This window comes from Rhagoletis pomonella, unplaced genomic scaffold, assembly GCF_013731165.1.
Source record: "Rhagoletis pomonella isolate Grant_MI unplaced genomic scaffold, Rhpom_1.0 Rhpom_scaffold_00010, whole genome shotgun sequence".
Lineage (NCBI taxonomy): Eukaryota > Metazoa > Arthropoda > Insecta > Diptera > Tephritidae > Rhagoletis > Rhagoletis pomonella.
Window position 1 is genome coordinate 1,405,070 of NW_023458564.1, and position 16,864 is coordinate 1,421,933.

Sequence of the window (16,864 nt, forward strand, 5' to 3'; positions counted from 1 at the left end):
TAAAATACTAATTTGGCTGCATAATTTCAGGCACTTAAATAAATGTTGCCCACCCACTACGAACACACAAATGCATACGTTTAGATTAGTTTTAATTTCCTTTATATTTTAATTGTTCAGCTATGTATGTAAACATTGTACTTAACTAACAGTAAAACTACAACAACTTTTGTCTAAATGTTAACTCGACACGAAAAATTAATAGGAAATGCTCGTTAAGAACTTTCACGCTGTCAATGCATTGTATCACAACTTTTCCTCATGAATTTGTATGAATATATGTACATTTATATTTATATACAACTCAATGCTTATAACCCCTGTAAGCCTTGTTCTCAGACTAATTTCAACAATTTACTGCTCTTTCAGATCGGCTGCAGCATTGACATAGCCTTCCTTTGCGACGCCATTTACCGTTAATGCGCTTTGTCTCTGCTCTGCTTCAGCGGCCTTTTGCTCTGGCGATTTAGCCCATTCTTGCAGCTCACCAGATGCCCAGAACCAATAGATGAGACAGCCGATAAGATATATACCAGCGGAAATGAAGAACACCGCTTGCCACTCGTCAGAAGTTTGATTCGTAACTAAGTAACCAGTCAGCATGGGACTGACGATACCGGGGATCGTGGCAAATGTGTTGCCAATGCCCATTAAAACGCTGGCATGTTGGGGCGCTACATCAAGGTGGTTGACGCTACAAGCATTGGATAAAATATGTTTTCACTAAAAGGAATCTATTGGCTATATATTCCCGATACTCACGCAAAACCTGACCACGCGAAGGCACCCAATCCAACGGCGATAGTAATGCAAACCACCGACCACGCTGGATCCAACAAATAAGCAGTCAGAATCATGAAGGTGGTTTGTGCGAGGAAAGCGCCGCAATTGAAGTAGCGACGAACCTGTGTTGTGGTCAATATTTTCTTCACCTGCAACCAGTCAGCCAAATAACCTGAGACACCGAGCAGAATACCCATGGCAAGATATGGAACAGCAGATAGAAAACCAGTCTTGTCCAAATTAAAGTTCAATGTATCTGCAAAGCAATCAAAATAATAATAGGTCCTGTGAAATTTGTTGGTGTCAAATTCGCAAACCTTTCAAAAATGTTGGCAATTGCGTGAGCAGCGTATAGAAACCCCAGTTTTCTGAGAAATGTGACGCCACGATTGCATAAAATGGTTTAGATGTAAATATCGCTCGCCAAGGATGTTTAATATTCTGGTTTCCATTATAACCAATCTTCCTCTGTATGTATTCACGTTCATCGTCCGAGCAGAAACGATCGCGATCAGGACCCGAGCGCACCATCAACATCCATACAATGAACCACACCAAACCAATGGCACCAAATACATAGAAGACACTCTCCCAACCGTAAGCCGAAGCTAGTAAACCTGATGAGGGCATCGCTACAACGGTACCAGCGTAGTTTCCAGCAAAGGCAATGGATGCCATTCGTGAACGTTCAAGAGGTGGAGACCAGCGTGACCAGACAGCGTGTATGCAGGGAAATGTGACACCCTGCAAGAAAAAATTACAGTTAAGCCCATATATATACTTACTTATAAATGTATATACAATTGTGCATATTCGTTAGAAAATCAGGAGAATGCTGTTTTTCATAGGGACTACAAGTTGTTACATGTAATAATTGAATATGTGCACTGACAACAAATTCCTAGATCGTATTCTCGCCTCGAGGAGCCCTAAAGGAACTAGTAAACATCGTTTTGGCTACCTGTATTATTTACTTCTGTGATGGAAGAGAGAGAAGGGGGAGGTTTAGATAACACGGATTGGGTAAGTGACACAGATATTAGAAGGCTGCTGATGCGAATGTATATCAGGGGACTGCGGAAACTTTTTCTGTTTCAATTGGCCAGCATACTTTCTTCAGGCTATATTCCTCGCCGCTGTAGTTGAAAAGCTCAGATGCCTCTGGCAGTGTTATTTTTGACACGTCCTTCTGTTCGTGGATCATGCTAAGTCTAAAAGCGAGTGTTCCACTATAATTTAAAGATGCTCTGAACATAACTCATAGGGTCACCGTGGCGCGCCGTGATTCAAACCAGGGACGATCGTAATCTGAGAGCGCCTAAAGCTTAGAAAAGCTTGATCCGCGGGATATATTTTGATCGTGACTGATTTAGATCAGAGACATTTAAAACAGCGACGACCAGGAAGAGGTTAGCGCTAAGCCAATAAACTCGAAATAAATCTTTAAAAAGCTCATACCAAAAGATATGTTTTCTTCATGATTGATATAAAATCTATAGACATCTTTAAAAGCGCTTTAACTCTTTGTCTCTCCATACAAATTGTTTAGACAGCTTAGACTAGTGATAAACATCTTTGTAAAGATCTTCGCCTATAAAAAGTACTTATCTAAGTGCTCTTGAATGTGCGGATATCTACATTACTTCTGATAAAACCGGGCGTTAGCAACTACACTTTGAGGCTCGATAAAATGATCTGAAGTGAAGACTTTCCATCGTAAAACCAAAAATACATTCTCCTGGAAAATCATACTCTTAATATTACCAAGTTGATTTTCATGCCGTTGCGTGGCAGACCTCATAATAAGTGGCGTTTCATAACGCCAATCGCAATTGCTTTCAAATATTAAGGAAACAGTTCTCTAGAGTATTTAATGCGGGTATTGTCCAGGAGATTGTTATAAATTTTTATTTGGTAAGGTGGTTTTAGTACCCAGCTCTCAAAAAAAATCTCAACAAATATTTTCCATTCTTTATGTCGCTTGGACACTTTACCGTTGTTGTAATTTTTTTTTAAGAAATTAGCATTTTTTCTTAAGAGCTGCAAACTGCTTTAAGAAATTTTGATAGAAGAAACCTCCCTTTTAATTTTCTCGTGTTTTTTATATGATTTATTTTTTATTTTTTTCTTGAGGGGTGGATACCATGATTAAAGTGGAATTAAAAATAAAATTTCATTTGCGAATATCTATTCAAAATTTTTTGGATTAAGACGCTCTTCCAGCGCACAATGCTAAAAATGGTTTCCTCTTGTATGTATGCTCATTCGCTGACAAATATACATACATATGTAAATACATACCATATGGAAAAAAACCACAAATTTACCTCAAAAACACCTTCTATGATGCGCACAGCGAGGAACATTTCAAGACTGTGTTTAGCCGCCAGCGGTGTAAGTAGAGTTAGAAGAGCAGTTGTGCCGATGCCCAAGCCGAAAACCTAAACCAAAGCGACAAGCAATTAAAAAATTGTATACAGAAACCGCTTAATGCATACTATGTGTGCAAGTAGCTATGCGCGTTTACTTACAATGTTACCACCAATTTTAGCGCCAATAAAACCGCCAATAAACTGTGTCGTTATGTAACCATAGAAGAACGAGCTCAAAATCAGACCTTTTTGCTTCGAGTCCCATGGAAAATCTTGTTCATATGAGACATTACCAGCATCATCGATGACAGTGCGATTCTCTGTCATAGCAACAATGGCTACACTGAGGTTGACGCGCAACGAGTAAACGTTAAAGAATCCAAGGAACGCTAGCAGTACGACAACATAGCGACGTTTCTTCCAAAATTTCCAAGAGAGTGGCTCTGCTTCGACAATTTCATTGCTATTTGAAAAAAAATAAAGAAAACGAAAATTTGTTACATAAGTATGTAGGTAAGAAATCTAATTAAAAAGCGGAAAATTTTGATGAAATTTTTTCGAATTTCGACTTAAACAGTTTTTGTTAAATAACAAGATTTGTTTCAAAACCAGTTTCGAAAAATTGCAATTTCAAAAAAAAAAAACGGTTTCCGATTTTGGAAAAAAAAACAGGGCAACCGGTTTTATACAGTGAAAATGCTTTTATTGGTAGGACGACATGACCAAAAATTACAAAATTAACAGAAAAGATAGGTTTTGTTTAGAAAGAGCAAAGGCAAATAAGTCCAAAAATTCACGTTCGCTTTAACATTCAATGATTGCATTTTTTCTGACTTTTTTCGGATTTGAGTAGTGCTCCGATTGGAGTCGGTAAAGGCATGTCGCAAAGGGGTCTAAGGCCAGATCCCCCATTGGAGACTGAAGAAATTAAAAATATTTATTTCATTTAATGTCCAAAATCGATACCACTAAAGTCGTAGATATCACATATAAATTTTGGTTACAATTGGGGTCGGTTAAGACGTCTTCATAGGGTAATCGGAACTTTGACTTTTCGTGATAACTTCGACTTTAATAGCATCGTTGCAGGTATTGAGGCTTAGGAAATGTGATGTAAAAATTTGCCTCCTACATTTAAGGACCACCCTAATATATATACATACATATGTGTATAAGTAATACTTATTAAGTGTGCATGCGAGAGTACCGTCACCAATTTCGAATAATAAAGATATTGGGTACCCCATGGAAGCTGTTTCAAATTTAAGCATTTTGCGTTTCTAAAAAATCGTATTTACAAACATAGCGTTGATAAAATGAATCGACCAACAAACTTTTAAATGTTTAAAACTGATATAGTTTATATTTTCCCAGAAAATATTTTGTTTGCAAGATGAAAATTCAGGCATGATATGGATTAAAGAAATGCAGTCACTAAATTTGGGAAATTAAATTGAGTATTACATTAAATACCGTCGTTATAAATGTGCATATGACCTTGATGGGATTTTTAAGATTTGGTGAAACTTTCAGAAAAATGAAAAATATAAGCACCTAGTTTTTTCTAATAGCGGTCACTTCTCGGCAGGCAATGGCAAACCTCCGAGTGTATTCTGCCAAGAAAAACAGCTACTCATAAAAATACAATCGCCTTTCATAAAATACGATATATTAATAGTATGTGATATTTAAAGAAAAAGTGCACATTAAACCAGATTAGAAATTCTATAATATAAATAAAAAAACTAAATTTATTTAGAGCAAGCTGTAAGGCCAACAATCGGATATTGTATTTCAAAATGCGCCATATTACATTTTTTATTTCAGGTGTTTTGCGAATTTTTAGCAAATTACATATGCGTGTGTTAAATCTCAAAACAGCTGAGTAAAAAATTTCTGGAGTTCATACATACATATGTGCATATGTACAATATTTAACAATTTATTAACAAACTGTTTTTGTGTTGTGTTGTTGAACCGAGTGGAGTGATGTGGGAAACGCATTCCAAACAACCAAGTTTAATCAGCTGCAACGGCATTCAAGGCCAACTGCTTGGCTCACGATACATTTGAAGTTTCCTAACTAAAATCAAGCTAAGCAAATTAACCGTGCTTAATTTTCGCTTTCGTTGGGGCAATGGATATCTCTCCCTTCTGCTAATGACTTAATGAACAATGGGCATAAGTATGAAAATAAGTATCTTGTTGTTGGTTCCGCCCAGCTTATCAACTCCTATACTTACATATGTACAAATGCCACTATGTATATCTAACGATTTACAATCTTCAAGTTTCCATTTTTTTGTTGTGCATAAATATTTACCATACAAACAATACACGGTTCATAAATACATACCTATGTACATATAAATTTACTTGAAAAGTACAGTGTATGAGTTCAGATCAACTACTTATTGTAGATTCTTACCGACGTCTTAAAAACTGCAACTAAGTCAAAATATATATGTATGTATCTCGGTGCATCGACAGTGATGGACATAAGCTCCACTTTCCTTTTAGGGAATATGCCTCGGTATTCGCAAAGACTGGGAATGCATTCAATACATTGGAAATTTCTATTCGAACAACTAAGCTCTTTAACGCCTAAGGGCCATTCAATGTAAAAGAGGAAAGCGGAATAAATTTTAAAATATCCTAATTATCCCTATTTCAGTCATCTCATTAGTCTATTGAAAGATAATTAGAAGAATAAAAAGTAGCTGCATTTTTTTTATTTCGTATATAACTTAGAAACCATTTAATTTTTTTTTTAAGGAATTTTATACTATCTATTTTAAAAATTATCTTTCACTGTTGTATAAGTTCTGACGGGATCGAAATAATTCACAATTGATTCTGGAGTCAAATGATCCAGCAGGCGCAATGGAATGGCCCCTGGCAAGTTATTTTGTTACCATCCCACCTGGTTTGAGACCTTACTTGTTGCTTCCTTTCAAAATTTACCCTCGAACTTAATAACTTTTTTATTTAAATATATTCGGTTGCAAGGTGTGATAGTAGTTATGATTGAAAAGGTATGGTAAAAATCCAATTAAGAAAACTTTTAAGGTCTCTAAAAATAAATGAATTCGGGAAGATCACCAGTGAATGTTTTCTACGAAGTTTTTATACACAGACATATGTACGGGGGTTCGTATTTATATTTCTGGCCTAACAATGGAATATTGCTGATTGATGATCATAATGATCAATACACTTTTGCATTCGTTCGAACCGATTTTCGACGAGGCTCTTGTGAAGTATTATAGCACGAATATTTTCACTCTTTAATTCCATTTTTTTTTTACCGAGATAATTTTGAAAGCCACAGTAAACAACACTAATATAGCGCATATATACATTAAAACGTTCTTAGTGCCTACAAGGTGAAATATGTCAAACTTTTCAATGGAAACGTCAAATGACACCTGACAACACTATATGTGCTTAAGGCCGGAAATATAAATAGCAATCCTCGTATATAGTTACATATTTACGGCATTATGGATTACAGCCGAAATCAGACTGACTTACTCTAAAGTCAAGCCTAATTCTCTGAAGTTTTTAAATTTAAAATTGAGTATCTATTTAGTAAAGAATTACAAACGCCTGATTTTGACACACCGTGCAAAAGCAAAATGTTGGCCAATACTTATTATGGCTGCAGCGCGGGCTTAATACAAAGAGCATGCGGAACATTCGTCATTAAGAAGGCGGCTTGAGGCGAGTCGGTTTTCTTGCTAAACAACTTTTCTGTTAGAAATGAATGATTAGGTTGCGGAATTTAAATGAACATATACATATTAAGTAATAATATGCTGATTACGAGGGTGTGTTGAAAATAGAGCATATGTGAGAAGTCAAGGAAACCACACATGTACACTAGGGTGCCCATCGAAAATGCTTTTTTTTCAAGACCCTACCTCGTAATTTTATTCGGTTTTATGAGAAATATTTTTGCCTATTTTTATAGATTTTTTAAAGGACCTGTCGATTTAGGTCACTTATATCTTATATGTGTATCTCAAAAACTACTTTACCGATCTCAACCAAATTTGGTGAATGTATTGCGCGTAAGCTTCTTAAGCGCCATATTGGAAATTTTTGAAATCGGATAAAAACCACGGGCCCCACCAATGTAATCTGAAATTCCGGTACATACACACTTATAAATTCAAGGCCGTATTTAAGAAAAGTCGCCTAAATTCGACAATTTGTATGCGATTGCAATCAATAAGGTAACAGTCTATTTGAAAATAGATTTAATTTTAGATAGTATTCCGTATTTTGAAATTGTAGAAATTAGCGATGGTCAAATTTTAAAAATTAAGCGAAATATGGGCCATTTTTAATTTAAAACAACAAGCCTAGTCCGACAGTAGATTATTATATACCATTTTAAGGCCTATGTATCCTCTTTTCAGATCGTATTCGATCCTTTAAATCTAATCAAAAATAAACATTCAAAAGCGCATAAATCTACCAAATCCTATTTTCTGATCTAAATCGACATGTCGCGACCTCTAAATGACCTTTCAAAGATCCATATAATATTTCTCATAAAAACGAATAAAATTAGGGTGTAGGGTCTTGAAATTAAAAAAAAGCATTTTCGATGGGCACCCTAATGTACTTACATACCTACAAAATCATACACATATATAAATACATACCTCATCACACATTTCTATGGCAACAGCCATTTCCGAGATGTTTACAGAGTACATTTTGACTTTTACTTACGGATCATGGTGCGCTATCTCCATCTTGTGTCCATTAAATTTTTCACTTTTTGCACCGTCGTCCATTGTTACTCGGTGGTGTCTCTTAATTCAGGTTATTATATTGATTCGCGCTAAAGTTTCGGTATGTCGCTTCGTTGGCTGTGAAAAATGTATATCTACTTATTGTTCGTTGAGCGTATGAATCGCATTTCCTGCAATACATAGAAGCGAAATAAAAAAATATTACACGACTGATTGTAATACTATTTACTACCAAGTATCATATTCTTATATGTATTTATTTGATATTTTAGCGATAAAATTTTTTTGTCTAATGGATTTTCGTTCGGCGATCCAATTTGTAGATGCCAGGGCCGGACACAAAGGGGAAGGGGGGGTTTTGGGGTTCAAACCCCTCGTGTTGGAGAAAAATATGCGTACAAATTTGCCATCATTTGGTTTAAGATAATAATGGTAAAAAATACTTTAAGATCTCAACAATTTTTTATAAGCTTGAGGCCGTTTCTAATGGTTCATATCCCAGTGACGCGGCGAAGAAGTCTGATGAGCAGATGTGATAGTAGCTATCACTTCTACCTATGGGTATATTATTGATGTTTTTCCGCAACATTTTTTCATTAGAAACCGCCTCAAGCTCAGGAAAAATTGTTGAATATAATTTTTAAAAGGCCATAAAAAAACAAAAACAAAATTTTAAGATATCCGTAAATCTTTTTTATTAAAATAGGCTAATGGTAGCAACATTGTTTTTCCTTGCAATAAGGCAGCGACGCGTGTTGTGGATTGTGCGGATAATGGTTACCACCTATTTAAAATAAACCGAGACTCATTTAAAATAGCGATTCAAGCACAAATTACAAACATTTCGAGCACATCTGCATGCTACATAGGAAATAAAAGCGTTTTTTATTTTATTAAAAATCAACGCGAAATCTTAACGACTTACAACTTGCACTTTATTATACTAAAATCTACCAATCTATAAAACTGCATACCCAAAATTTGTATAAAAACTAAAAACAAAAAAACTACTTTTAGTAAAAATTTTTTATAACATTTCAAATTATTACTTTTTTTTTTTGTTTTAAGAGAACCCTACAATTGTTTTTAACTAGTCTTTATTATGAAACTTTTATTAGCTGGAACAGGAGAATCGGTCTTCTTCAAAATTGGCGCATTCTCTGCAATTTGCATTAAAAAATTTAATACAAACAAATAAAAATTCGAAATTTGGGCTCAACTAGTCTCTTGCAAATTTTATTAGCTTTCATTAAACAAACATAATATTAAATTGGTTGAGAAATGAAGCCTCCAGTGAATTATGAACATTAAATCCCATTTATTGACCACTGTGCAGCGGTCGCCACTTTCACTGAATATCTATAATATAAACCATGTAAATCAAAGTTTCACACTTTATATAAAGTTCACAAAAATTTAAAAAATCTTAATCAAACCAACTTTTTATTCAAAGTTTCTTGAAAATTTTGGAGTATGCAGTTTTGTATCCCATTAGGTTTTAGTCTAAAGAAGTGCAAGTTTCAACCGGCTGATTTTTATTTTATTTTTTTTTTTGAGACTGTTTTTGCGTTTTTTTTTTTATATAACAAGTGCTTTACAAAAACTGGCGTTGAGTTTTTGAAATTTTCTTGCTAACGGTCTGCCGCATTTTATTTCTTGGAACTTTTAATGAATTAGTAGGAAAAGGTGAACACCATCATTTGTCGCCTAGTGTATTTTGTAAGCGCCAATCTATTGTCAATAATAAGTTACATAGTAAAAAAAAAGGATGCAGTAAGCGGTGTCAAAAAAGTTTAGTAAATAGCTATCAACAGATGCATTGGGCAATATTTAAAAATAGAGAGTTCTTGAAGAGGAAACTGGTTAACTAAATGATCTGATTTCGTAGTTCTTCTGTTTATAATCTCTTTAATTTGTTTTTATGTTTTTAAACCCTCATAAAGATTTGCTTACGCTTTAGTTTTTGTAACCGAAAAAATTTTTTTTTACGGTTTAGCCGCTGATCTTTAGTGGCGTCTGCGTCTGCATTGTGGAGACTGTCAAAAACATCCCCTACTTCTTTGAAACACAAAAATTGAAAAGGATTTCATGTTTGCAAAACGAGGTGGTCGAAACCTATTACAATATTTCCGTAGCCACAGTCCTTAATTTTAAACGTAGAATACGTAATTTAAGGTGAATTTAAATTTTAAACTAGAATTTAATTTATAATTATATTGAAGTAATTTATTAAACCTATTGCAAATTCCCCCCATGTTTGGTCATGGAATGGTCAAAATGGTTTTAGGAGATTCTCTAAGAGCTAATTATATTTTGGTGTTGTTGATTTTTTCTATTAGGTGGTAAGATGATTTTTGTTTTTTTAATAAATTTTCGTCATCCTTTGACAATTAGCTTATTATATAATTTCTATCGATGCAAAAACATTTCGGTGTAGTTATAAATCCTTCAACCCCATTTTAATCGTTATTTTAGATAGAAAAAATTTTAATACTTCAGATATTACGATCGTTAGTACGACTTGTGAACTCTCCAAATCTAATCAAAGAGGAATGTGATGAATTTTCGGCAAACATTTAGTTAATTTTTTATATTTTTAAGTTGCATTTTAAACAAATTAAGCTTAAATTTTAACTGTGACAAACTACTTAAAACAATGAGAAAGGCACTGAATTCCGTCAAAGTATTTTAATGGGTATTACTAAATCGATCAAGAGATTCAGTGGGAAGAAAAAACCTTCTTTTTTTTTGTAGGGAACACTCTAACGTACTGACAGTATTACGAATTACGGAAATCTGTTTGCCACCGTAAATTAAAATTTTCCTCCAGCCAATTGTATTCAACTTAAGCTCTGGGCCACTTATCAGTACAAAAACGAAATTTAACAATAAAAAACAGGTAAATAATAAAAGATAAACGCAAATAACAAACAACGACACACGTCAACAAATAACCTCTATAGAAATATTTGCATGTCTTTCGAAATTATAACATTGTTATTGACATTTCGCTCGCAAATCACTGAAACAAGATAAAATATTAAAATGATGCGAATGATTACGACTGTAAGTGTAGTCTGTGTATTTTATGGCCATACACAGGCGTACTCATACTCACACACTCATGCACGCACAGTAACTACAATTTCATTAAGTGGCTCAGCAGCACAAAAAAACAAACAACCAAACAAACAAACACGCCACTAAAACCATACATATGCGTATTATCCGAAAGTATGCGAATAATTTGCTTACAAGTGATTGTTATTTTCAATTAACCCATTTCCTGCATTTAGTTCTAGGAAAAGAAAAGAAATGTGTCCAAATTTTCAATAAATTGCTCTGATGGAAGTTTAATCCTGAGCCACCACGACCATACAAGATTGGACGTAGCTGAGCGGAATGAAATCGTGCACGTTTTATATTTGTAAGGTTCACGTTATTATAAAAATTACAATAAAATTTCGTTTTAGCCGCACCGATGTACATAGCTCACTTTTTCGTTATTTAACGATGCGCTCACAGAGCTCAAAATTTCTTCTTAATTCTTTTATATTCCATGTGAAGATAACTTAAATAAATTTCCTTTTTTTCATAAAAGTTGTTGCGAATATTATCACTAAAAATTAACCTGTTAGCTTTTGAGATTATTGGTAATTAAAAATATTTCAAATCCATTGTTATTTTATGGGTGTGAAATATTTTTTTGCAGTCTGTTTTTCATTCACATTTACAATTAGGCGGTGAACAATCTTATCAACCAGTCAATCGCTGGACATTAATCACAATTGGGTACTACACAGATTGGCATAGTATCGACTAATTTTACTGTTTTATGGTGTAGTACAACATGTATGTGTAAGTATATATCGAAAAAGTTTGCCACCTACATAAGTTTGGGTAGTGTGCCTGTCTGCGTTCAAAATTTCTAGTGTATTGTATTATTAAGTACCTATCAGGGAAGCCAACTCGAGGGGAATTCCCCGATTTGCGGAGAATTACAGTTTTTTGTGGGGAATTTCAGTTTACGTGGGGAAGCGGGCGATGAACTTATTTTTGTGAGGAATTAGGTGTAATAAAAATTTCATTTTTGCTTCACTAATTTCATAATGAATGCCGTATGCAGTTTTGTAGCTCGTCCAATTTTAGTATAATAAAGTTTCAAAAGGCTAAAAATTATGGTTCATTATTTAGAACTTTCCTTGTAGCATTTGCTTTCATATAACGAATAAACACAATTTATTTTATATGGAAGAAAACCCCAACACCTTCGGAAAAAAAAACAAAAACAAAAATTTTTAGGTACTTGAAACTTTATAAAAATAACTCGAATTAAATAACAAACAAAAAAAAAATTGTGAAAATTTGTCAAAATTCGGCGCGACTAAAAATTTTTCGACTGCTGTATGTATGTATGTAAATATTATATGTACATTTTTTGTTCTTTATTTGTTAACAAACTTAATAAAAGTTTGGTTTGATTCTAGAATACATAGATGAATTATACATATTTAAAAATAAAATAAACAGAAATACCAGATATACCAAGAGATATCTATGGATGGGGAATTTTACGAGATTTCGGGCAAAGTAGGGGAATTTCATTGTGGAAAATGGGGATTTTTCAAAAATGAGTTGGCTACCCTGGTATGTATTTTACATCGTCTAAAAGTGAAAAAAAAATATTTCGTCGAAAGCGTATTTGAGAGGCCAACGAAGCAACGTTAAACAACAACAAAAAATAACGTACTTGCACCGGTTATTTATGTGCTTATTTTTTTCTTTAGTAACACTGTGCGACAATTTCATGGCAATTCAAACCATGCCGGACTTTCCTAATATTTTATGAAAGTATACATTTCCAGTAAAGAACCACTCGATGGATTTGCAAAAGTTAGCTCGTGTTTTTATTTAATGGGCTACTACATGTTTCATAACCGGGCGTAAGCAGTTTTAAAAAAAGTGGAAAAATGGTTGAAATAAATGTTTATATAAATAGTAAAATTTGATTTTAAATATTTTAGTAGAAAATCTAACCCATTAGCTGTCGCCTGAAAAATTCGTCTTGGCCCTTAATTCAAGAAACCCCTGAAAAAGCAAATTTGGTAGTTCTTTAGAGGATTGGTAAGTTCTGGAAAACTTTTCTTCGGAAAATTTTACAAAGGAAAAAAACTTTATGTCACCAAAGTAAAAGGTTTTTAAAAAGCAAAGCAAAGCAAAAGCAAAAAGCAAAGCCCTACGGCATGGATCTCATTGAAAGTTCATTGCACGCGATGACAAGTTTTTAGAGGAAGAATACAGTGCGTTAGCGATGTATGTGTATGGGAGGCAGTGACTATGTTCGTAAATTTTACGAATGTTTACTGCTTGCGTCATTTTTTCTCGATTTATAGTTGAAGGATGCTCAGCAAAATTACTAGAATCATTTCAAAACGCCAGGAGTATTCTCGACCACTAATTTTGAAGAAAGTTGAAGAAATATTAGAAGAAGAAGTCGACCAAATACAAGGCACTGGGTTAGAAACTGAGGATAATACTCGCAGATCATCGATGGCCATATAAGACGAGGATATGCTAAATGTGGCATGCATTCATTCCTGCCTTATTTATTACCATAATATTCGAAGCAATGGAGTGCAGCCTCTTAACGGAAAGAAATTTATGATAAATCTTCAAGAATAATTAATAGAACCTTGGTCTGAGCAGCCAACTTTGCAACGCTCACTTAAAGTTGTGATAGCCGATATCTTAAATATGAACAAGTAGAACCAACAAGAGGTCTCTACTATACGAAAGCACACAACTCATTCGATGTGCGCATATCAAAAACGCCGAATTACGACACTTGCTTATACACTCTGCCGCCGTCCTATCTGAGGAGAACCGCAAGTACATTGCTGCATACCAAGCTCCAACCAAAAATAATTGTTAGTGTCTATTCGCATTTTACCAGTGTCGCCAGTGTATCAGTATCGGAAGCCTCGGCTCCGCCAGTGTCTTCAGGGTCACCAGCGTCGTCAGTGCCATATAAGGTACGTTCAAGAAAGAATGCGGATAAGGTGATAAATTTAAGCAATTCAACCCTTTATCACTTTAGATGGAAACCCCTAATATATTTTGCAGCCAATGTCCTATGTCATCTTATCATAATTGTTACTATTTTTGAGGTAATTGACCTCTTTTAACATCTCTACAGACACTTAGTTCGATGGGGACTTTTGGTATGTAGATTAGAAGCATACAATGAAAGTCTATGCAAAATTCCATTTGGCTCCAAATTTGGAATATCTTTATTTAGCCTTGAACGAAATATTTAATACAAGATGATATTCAATTTAAATAAGTGAAATTGCAGGTAAAATGCTTGAAAACTTGAATTTTTTACTCTTAGATGTAGTTTGCTGTTAAAGAGTGTTGTTTTAGTTACACATTTTTCTGCCGATTCCCATTAGAATCGACAACAGAATTATTTGCGCGGGAATGCCAGTTATTTTATAATCAGCCATTAAAATCTTTTGTAAGTTTTCTAAATTTCTGAATAATATTTCTTTGTTTTTTCTCTACTTTTGAAATCATTCAAAAAGTCTCACTTTAAAACCACACAGTACTTCCTTCTAAATAACCAAAAATATTTAATGCATACATTTTAGCTAATGACCTTTTTTGTGTAGGTACATATATTTTTCCTTTGTGTAAAACACGTTATAAATTATTTGTAAAAAAAATGCACACGCGAGTCCGATCGAACAGTTAATTTTCCGCCAATCCGAAGCCAAACCAAAGCGCACTCAAAACCCAAACAGTCGCGATCGTTGTTTCTGCAGACTAAACCGCTGCTACTTGAAAACGAAACACGTTTGCTGCGGCTCAGCTGTGCGAGTGCACTGATTGCTGACAAATTTAATTTGCCATCGGCCAAGCTGCGCTCACGATAAAATGCTTAAAACAGCAGAGTGTGAAAAAGCCACTGGTATTCCGAACAAACATAAGCTCAATCGCAAATTTAAACACTGTACATACGTGTACAAAAGTACTTGTAGGCACCAATATGTATGTAGGTATGTATGTATGTTTGTATGTATATTTCGTTAATTATACAATAACCTGTGGTCTGCGCTGCGAGTGGTCACAGTGGCGTAAATATTTTGTTTAATTTCAAATTCCGGTTGCGTTCGCTTTCTTACCAGCAAGCAATGATTGAATATTGTGGACTTGTCTTGCGAGTTTTAATTTTTGCTAACGGCTACAACAACTACACTTCCTTAAGTTATGACCACAGCACACAGCCCTCAGCAGTCGACTTTTCAAATCTGACTGGCTGGCATTCAAACTACACTATGTATTGCCTTCAACTTTCTTTTCTCTATGTTGGTTGGCGCTATCAACTAAAACTACATACAATCGCATTTATTGTGGCAATAAATCCTCTCTTTCTAGTTTAAAAGTCTGGTTATCAGAATTTACAGTAAATAACTAATAGATATATAAATGCATATGTACAAATGTACGCGTTCTAGTACAAAAGGTACGCCAGGGCGTATGAAGCTTGTCGACGAACCGTTAATATTCCACACTAATCGACCATTGAGTAATTATGGTCGTAAAGATTAGAGCGTTCAAATAAGTGAAAGTCGTTATACTAATTTACATATAATCTCAGTCTTATGATTGCTACAAAATTTAAGTACAAAAACTGCATTTGGCGCAAAAACTACCAAATATTACGACCACAGGCAAACAGAGTAGTTCCGTCCTTGTACTACTTTTGTGGATCATAAAGTAAATGGATACGCTGAAGGCATTGCTCTGGCCATTGTGGCTGAAGGCATTAATTAAAATCAGCAGGCTAGGACAATGCTGCTAATATGGTCTTTTAATTGCTTATGGATAATCGACTGAACTTAATGATTGTGATAACTGAAGCTGTTCTCATCAAAAGCAGGAATAAAAAAAATACATAACACTGAGTGTAAACGAGTATGCATTTTACACGAGACTGTAGTGAGGCCGTAAGGTGTGATTACTGATGGCAGGTTATTGTTCAAAATGTACAGTAAAACGTATTGATGGCAACGATTCGCAGCGCGTTTTCCAGGCTGATGGAGAACGTAGACGGCCGTAGAAAACCGTATAAAACTATCAGCGAAAGTTACTCATTCAGAGCTGGGCGAGAAGGATTACGATTACTAGACGATTAGGATTGCAGTAATCCCAACAAGCTAAAAAAACAAGATTACGATTACAGTAATCCTTTATCGAACGAACTTAGATTACGATTACAGTAATCGAAATTTTAAGAAAGTAAAAATTACGATTACTGTAATCGTAATCCAAGTTCGTTCGATGAGCGATTACTTTACATAATTGTAATTCTGTATTGTTTTATTTGCCGGTTATACAAAGTTTATTTCGCTCAAACTACTTTACTTATTATTTTAATTTTAATATTAGTTTCTTTTATTTGTCTGTTTTTCTTTTTAGATAAATATCTACATATAATTCTCATATTATCATTAAGCGCGCATTTATATTTCGCAAATTTATAGAATAACTTCGTTTAAGATTACTCAAAAGATTGTAATCAGAAAAATTGTAAATTTTAAATTACTGTAATCACCTCATTTCTTGTAACGGTGAAGATGTTATAATTGTTAAAAAGTGGAAACCTTACTCAAAAGGTAATGCATTATTTAACATCTAAAAGCCGAGTCCTTTTATTTGACACCTCATTTCTTGTAATCCAACGAACAATGCGGATCTAATAAGTTTTTAGACAGGATACAACCCTATAGGAATTTAAAGTACTAAAGATAATATTCCTACCGATACAGGCTGTACTTATAAAATCTCGTATAAATCCGTTCAGTAGTTGTTGAGATTAGCGTTGTCAAAACATCTCGACCGACAGCGAAAGTATTTTAGCTTTTTAATAGGTAGAAGCTA

The 16,864-nt window shown here is 34.3% G+C and overlaps 1 protein-coding gene across 2 annotated transcripts; it reads right to left on the reverse strand.

Moving 5' to 3' along the window:
- Positions 1–228: 228 nt before the first annotated feature.
- LOC118745936 (sialin-like) lies at positions 229–14,786 on the reverse strand. 2 transcript variants are annotated; one of them, XM_036479601.1, is made up of 7 exons: positions 14,580–14,786; positions 7,899–8,091; positions 3,315–3,618; positions 3,111–3,224; positions 1,101–1,527; positions 763–1,039; positions 229–694 (listed from the first exon to the last, which is right to left on the reverse strand). In XM_036479601.1, exons 2-7 carry the CDS (start codon positions 7,961–7,963, stop codon positions 355–357), a joined length of 1,527 nt encoding a protein of 508 aa, XP_036335494.1. In that variant the 5' UTR covers positions 7,964–8,091; positions 14,580–14,786; the 3' UTR covers positions 229–354. The 2 variants fall into 2 exon arrangements, with proteins under 2 accessions (XP_036335494.1, XP_036335493.1); XM_036479600.1 differs by having other exon boundaries at positions 14,565–14,786.
- Positions 14,787–16,864: the final 2,078 nt, after the last annotated feature.